The sequence below is a fragment of the Pagrus pagrus genome (genome assembly GCF_965226575.1).
Source record: "Pagrus pagrus genome assembly, chromosome: 2".
NCBI lineage: Eukaryota > Metazoa > Chordata > Actinopteri > Spariformes > Sparidae > Pagrus > Pagrus pagrus.
This window is the reverse complement of record NC_140186.1, coordinates 11386754-11393862: the sequence shown is the minus strand read 5'-3', so window position 1 is coordinate 11393862 and position 7109 is coordinate 11386754. Positions and strand designations below refer to the sequence as shown.

Below are 7109 nucleotides of genomic sequence, written 5' to 3'. Positions count from 1 at the left end.
AAGACATTGATTCAAAAAAGGACATTTAATATTTGGCAGTTGAAGTGTACATACATCCAAACTCTTGAAATTGACACAAAATTCAGAAGCCATAAAAGTCTGCTAACAATTGGCACATTAAAATATACTGTCACCTGTAGAAGAATAATTATAACTTTTATGCTGCACTTGTGTTTTTTCTCAGGACTTGATCAACAAACCAGAAAGACGTATAGTTCATAATTTTTCAAGTTTCACCAGGGTGTAATAATACCTTATTCTCATAGTCCTACATTGTTATGTACACAGAAAGTTTTGCATCTGATTTCAGCCACATTGACTTGGAAAAAATGTAAAAAAAAAAAAAAAAAAAAAGTTAATTTCTGCATTCTCAAAACTAAAATGACATTTACAATCCCTTTCAATGACACCATATTGGTATTGTGACTCGGCAGTGGGCAGGTTTACTGCAGGCTTTTTAAAGCATGACAGTGAAATATCAATACTAAAAATCATCACATTATCATTCATTAAGGTCAGCTTCAACTAACATTCAGTCCATTTTGTTCTACTCTCCACAAAACAGAATAATGAACACAGTGAATTACAATAATAAAAAAATACTTGGTAGTTATTTTAAAAGGAGGAACATAGAAAATGATTTACTTAATTAAATTTAAACAAGATTGCTTTTTACTCATGAGTAATAATTGCAAAACTGGGATATTCATGCATTTTCAAACATTGGATAAAGCGGGATATTTTACAACTTGACAACCAATGAAGCAGGTGAATCATTTTGAGGGGTTTCTGCGTACATCCATGATTAAAAATAGGCTGCAGAAAAGGCAGAAACCTATAGTACATTTCAGCAAGACCTAACCATAATCAGAGATCAGTACGCCTCTGAAAACTCTGGTGCATTCTCTGCATTTAGGCCCTAAACACTGACATATTGTGCTGTCCACAGGTTGTACTGGGCTCTATTCAGTGCTACAATAGTTGGGCTTTGAAGGCACGATGGTGGCTGGGACTATCATAGTCTTTTTATAAGGGGGCAGGTGTTTTAAGGTGGGGAGGGTCCACATCTAGACCTCAGAGCTGTCTGAGCTGCTCCACATGCTCGCTGAGCCCTGGCTGTAGCCGTTGTAGGCAGTAGAGGACGAGGTGGTGTAAGGAGGGAACTGGGTCTTCTTTTCCCTCTTCTTGCGCCGCAGCAGCAGGATCACAATGGTGGCGATGAGACAGATGAGGAGGATCAGACCTGCGAGGCCCACCAACATGGGCAGGGTGGAGCTGTCAGCCGGCTCTCTGCCAGAACTCTCCAGCAAGGGGCCCTCCAACAGGGGGTCACGGTTAGGGGACCAGGGCTGGCGCTGACTGACCACCATGCGGTCTGCTCGGTCCAGAGCGATGTGCTGTAAGTTGGTGCCCCGGTTGTTTTCAACACCTATGTCCTGAGTCAGAGCAAGGTCAGAGGTATCATGTGCGGCACGCCGCTGGCGGTGGGTGGCCATGATGGAGGTCTCTGGCTGCTCAACAGAGGACATGCCGTGATGGAGATACTCCACGCTGCGCTTGCCAATGTTGCGGTTGGCATTTTGTCTTGAGCGGACAGTGTAAATGGTGTGGATGAACCATTCTCGACCAGCAGCCACCTGCAAGACAAACATGTTTGAGTGCGTTACTTATTTATTAATGCGCTACATGAATATACTGTATTTTAGGAATCATACAGACCTGGAAAAGTGGAGATGAGGAGAGTGTGAAGCCATCTGATCCTGGTTGCTTGACCAGAGGAAGAGCTCCAGCTGTGTCTTGAGCCAGCGTGGCCTTAAAATCAACATCACCAAATGCTGAAGCTTGAGTCTCCGGCTGGGCCTTGTCCTGCACAACACACACACACACACACACACACACACACACACACACACACACACACACACGCACACACACACACACACACACACACACACACACACACAAAAATCAGATATGACCTCTACTTCTTTAGACTTCCACGCTACAATGAAATATTTTTCTTGACGATTCATTGCATCTTACCAGGATCTTGAATCTGTAAAGCAGAGAGGGAGCATCTGCCAGGCAACCATACTCCTTGTTAGTGGGGTTGTACTTCGGGACGTATCCATCTGCTCCGGTGCAGAGGAAAACTTTCTCAATGCTGCAGGAGAAGGAGTCGCCCAGGTTCTGGACTGGGTCCACCATCACACGGCCGTAGATCATGGAGCCTAAAGGAAAGGTCAGATGATTTGTAAGTGGGACTCAAGGGTTAATGTTCCTCAGCTGTGATGTTTACCAAAATCCATTAGGTGGCAGTGTTGTAGTACCATCTGAAAATGCAGCATCAGTTCCTTCTCCGAAGCCCATGGAGCCATCAGACAACCACAACTCCTTCTTGGAAAGCAGGAACATCTGAGTGTTGAGGCTAAACTCAGCTGCAACCGGGTCACTCACCTGCAGCACAGAACAAGGTCACAGAACAGATTATGAGTATTAGTATAGTTATTCTGTAGTACATGTTTGTTAACACTGAGAATCTACCGTCACTGGAAACAAATAAACCTTATTAATCTTATTTTAAAGTCTACCACTGGGGGTCGCCAACGCGCCACAAAGGTCACAAGGCCTTCTTGATCTTAAGGGGTGTAGGAAAAGGTATACAGTAGGAGTATATCTCAGCATTTTACTTGTTTCTATGATGAAAACTAAACAAAACCGTCATTCTTAAAGTTTAAATTATTACCAAGCACATGACGACTGTAGGTGCTATTATTTTTTAACTGCCTTATCTTGGGATCACTGGTGAATTGTTTTGTTATCTTGAGATCAAAAATAGCTTTTTGTCATGAGAACAGATTCATTCCTCTTATTATCGCGACAAAAAATGAGCTTTGCTAACCTGAGATAACGAGATAAATTAACCTGTTATCACAAGAAAACAAAGGGTTGTTCCTTATTCTTACTTAAAGCCTAATGTTTATTAGATCAGCAGTGCCATGCACACATGGCATCCCGACAATGCAGCAACTAACTTAAGCTGAAAATGTCATACAGGTTAAGGGCATGGTGAAGACATGAACACAAGCTATATTCGCACAACATTCACTCTGCTGAAAAGCCTCGTGAGTAGATAGTTGAAACAAAGTAGGTGGTTGATAGAACTATTATTGCCAAGCTTCAGGGAGAAGAAAACACAGAATCGGTTGAAAATAAGGCCTATGAAGTATGTTTGATAGTTAAAAATCCGAAAAAATACAAAATACAGACAGGTAATCTTCTAAAATATCAGGAAAAGTCAACTCTGATGCAATATTCACAGGAAATGATCTGCTCAAAATGAATTCAAATCACTTGCTGCATCATTGCGTTCACTAATCTGGTTGATTGTAGGTTATCAATTGTTCTGTACTCTTATTATTATTATTATGCATTGAATATAATATGAAATGTCCATAAAATATATCACCTCGGGGGTCATCAGTTTACTCTATGATAGAAAAAGTGTCTGTTCAGGAAGCAGTTGTAGGAACGACCGGTCTAAATGATAAACATGGCCTTTTTGCAGTGTCATCCTAAAAAGAAAACATCTGTGTTCTCACGATGACTACGGATTATTTTGTCAGGATATCTGAGCTGACCTGCTGGAAGCGAATGTCCATGTCAAACGTCAGTGGCTCTCTTGGGTGGCAGACAGGAGGGATGCTGAACTCGCCATTGGGTGACGCAATGCAGGGGATCATCTTCACTGTGTAGGTGCCAGAGTAGTCTCGCACCTACAGGTCACACAGAGTGAGAGACAATGTTGATGATGAAGTTTATAATTGTTTCACCACAGCTGGCAACTTCTGACTGCATATGGACTCACGGCAAAGTCTGAGACAAAACTCCACTGCTGCATGGGCTGGTTGTAAGTGGGCTCAGTCCTGACGAGGGACAGCGTGAATGTGAGCCCGGGGTGGTCGGCACACATCACCATGGATGACACGCTGGTTCCTGAAAACAAACATGTGTACTGTCATAAATCTTTGAAGCTGCATTTTATCCAAACTAGAGCTAGCAACGGTGTCTGCCTTTGTATTTATGGAGTGACCTTTTACATTGTTTGTGTCACTCGCTTCCTAGCTGTAAACGCTGCAGGGTCATTTTGACATTTGCTGAAATGACCTCTGGTACTTTCACACAGGAAGGACCCCTAATGTGGAGCTCCAGAAATAGATGAGGAGAGGATATGGGCCACAGGGTAACCCAATAGGAGGTCGCTGTATAGAATGACCACATCGGATAGGTTAAGGAGATGTATGTGAGTGCATGGGCGCCGATCTTACCTGAATGAGACATAACAAACTGTCCCCTGAAGCGAGCCTCTGTCTTGAAGTTGACCACCAGACGTCCCTCCTCATTTATACGCATACTGGTCGGGTACATGGCTCCTACGAGAGCAGAGAACACAGTTTGACAGTGTTTCACACACAGACTTCTGTCAGCACCAGCAGGGAGCAGCACTGGAGTGAGAACTTACCTTGCAGCTCAGCCTCAGGTGGGCTGCCGATGCCATCCTGCCACAGAATAGCTGTATCGTACACGAAGGTGAGTTTGAGCTCTGACTGCAGGTCAAAGTGCTGCCAGCCTCCCACAGCCACCGGAGAGTGGAAGACGTAGGACACAAAGAGAGGGACGCGCAGGGTGACGTAGGACTGGACCAGGTTCAGCACCTAAATAAGAGATAAATCAGACATTGTCGAGGATAAAACAGAAGTATCTCTGTGTGAGTTAAAAGATCACATCAGAAAAGTGGCACAGCGAAACTCACCCGCACATTTCCGCTAAATATGTGGTTCTACAAGCTTGATGACTATGTGCAGTGCTGCCGCGGGCCAGCTCACCTGTAATAAGCCAGCCGGCCGGGTACATGCCAGTGCTGTCATTAAAGACAGCTCAACAATAGAAGCTCATAGTGATTCTTTCAGTTTTCTCTGTACTGTCGTTTCATTCCTCCATTTTGCTTCTTTGGATTGTTCATCACTTAATTTAAACAGACAGTATGTCATTTCTGACACTGAAGGTTTCTCTATCAAAACACTGACAACAGAAGCTGTAGTTTGATGCCGTGAAGTACTGTCAACCACCTTTGCCGAAGTTGACATAAAATAAGCACAGATTTACTTTGACCCTCAGAGTTTATCCACTGATCTTAACGTTTAAATCTCTGTAGATTTTGCCAATATGTTCGTCCTACCTGTCCATCTGTGCCTATGGAGCCTCCACAGTCATTCAGCAGCTCTGACATGTCGTAGTAGCTGGTGAACTCCCAGAGGCAGGCCTCTAAGTTGAGGTTCCTGTAGTAGCGCAGAGAGTTGGCTGAGCGCATGACGGGGTTGTACTGGTAGGGCGAAGTCTCGCCGATGATCTCAGGGTTCTTCGTTGCATCGGTGATGAAGCCATGGCCGGTTTGGATCTCATTGAAGTCCAGCAAGTTGGAGCAGCGGTGGTTGCCCACACGTGTGCCGTCTGGGCTGAGGGTGAGCTCAAAGTTGGACAGAGGTCTTGTGGAGATGACTGGTAACATGCCTGTGAAGAGTGAAATGCTTGTTAAGTCTCTGGGTGTATTTTTTAAAATTACTAAACATTGATGTGATGCAACAAATGTATACCGCTCACCATCCATGTGAGGCATGTTGACGGTCAGTTTAATGAGGTTGGGGAAGTCTGGGTCATCTGGACCGGTGTAGCGGATCTTAGCAGAGAAAGGTTCAGCTCCAACAGTGCCTTGGACACGAGGCTGACACATTCCTGCAGAGAGTTAGAAGCCAGTTAAAACAATGATCTCGATACAAAGCATAAATTTGCGGCTCTCCCTTCAGTCCTTCACTCACCCTCCTCTTTACTGATCACAGCAATGGGGCTGGAAAGCTCCAGGCCGGCATCTCCATTGGCGTTGAAGGCCCTTGCTGCACACTGAACCCTCGAGCCCGCCTGAAAGTAGATCGAATCCAAAGTGATGGACTTCGTGTTGGTGAAGAAAGTATTTGTGTCCACCTCCCTCATGGGACTGGTCACTCCATCTGACCCGGTGGGGGCGCTGACCAGCCAGCGATACTGAGTGAGAGTGTTGTTGATGTTCTCCGCCGTGCAGATGGAACCAGTTTTGTCAAAGTCGTGGTACTTCGGGTTGCAAGCCTGCAAGAGATGACGAGACAGATGGCAGCTGAAAAATTAAAGAAATCTGAAGGTGTGTGTGTGTGTGGCTCCCAAAAGCAGCTGAAGAATTGCACTCACCGTCACACACACGACAGGGTATCCATTGGGCGGATGGGGCTTGTCTTTGGTTTTAGCTGTGTCGTCATACATGAGCAGGGAAACCACCTGGGGCACGGCAGGGAAGGTGACATCTGCCACACTGTCCATCTCCTCGATGTAGACAATGGCCTTGTTCATCTAGACAGAAGAGGGAAGGCGACGTTAAATACTCATATTTCTCAAAACCTTATTACCTTCACTCATAACTAAATAACTGCACTGCATTCTATGTATTTACAAGCACTTCTTGGTAAACCATCAGGGTGTCTTGCCTTACTTTCAAGCAAAAGTGGAACAATTTCAAATTTTGGTACCCAACGTCTTTGAACTGGTCATGTGAGCCGAACACGTCTGATGTCCAGTATATGGGTAGAATGTCCCAGTTCTGTTTATAGGTGTGTCTACTGTTTGGCTCTGCTGGGACATTCCCCATCAGCATCTCATTCCAGAGGGAAAAGCTTTTTATAAGACTCTGTGGTTCAGGCGTGCTGACAGCAATGCCAGCTGCTGCCTGGCTATTTTAACACAGGCTGACATGACAGGGCGCATGCTCACGTGTGTAGATATGCGGCACTGTACGTGTGCACATATACGACTTGCTACTGGTTTATATTTGTTTGTGTGGCCTTTGTGTCACCTGTATTTCAGCCACCATGTTGTCATCTGGCTTCATGTGTACGGTGAAGGCCTCTCTCATCTCTCTCTGGCCGTCGTACAGGATCTCAATCTCCACAAAGTGTTCCTTCTCACCCTCCTTGAACTCGACATCTTAGACACGGAGACGGTGAAGTGAGCAATGATAAAAGAAA

The 7109-nt window shown here is 44.9% G+C and overlaps 1 protein-coding gene across 1 annotated transcript in view; it reads right to left on the bottom strand.

Annotated features, from left to right (window-relative positions):
* Positions 1–10: 10 nt before the first annotated feature.
* frem3 (Fras1 related extracellular matrix 3) overlaps positions 11–7109 on the bottom strand; it is a 31972-nt gene continuing 24873 nt past the window's right edge. Inside the window, exons 12-24 of the mRNA XM_084374017.1 lie at positions 6938–7068; positions 6280–6438; positions 5877–6180; positions 5662–5793; positions 5240–5571; positions 4523–4715; positions 4329–4433; positions 3869–3996; positions 3642–3776; positions 2331–2457; positions 2044–2231; positions 1720–1866; positions 11–1637 (exon numbers count right to left, since the gene is read on the bottom strand). Coding sequence (XP_084230143.1) covers positions 1068–1637; positions 1720–1866; positions 2044–2231; positions 2331–2457; positions 3642–3776; positions 3869–3996; positions 4329–4433; positions 4523–4715; positions 5240–5571; positions 5662–5793; positions 5877–6180; positions 6280–6438; positions 6938–7068 — 2651 coding nt within the window. The 3' untranslated portion in view covers positions 11–1067. The remainder of the gene's footprint in view (positions 1638–1719; positions 1867–2043; positions 2232–2330; positions 2458–3641; positions 3777–3868; positions 3997–4328; positions 4434–4522; positions 4716–5239; positions 5572–5661; positions 5794–5876; positions 6181–6279; positions 6439–6937; positions 7069–7109) is intronic.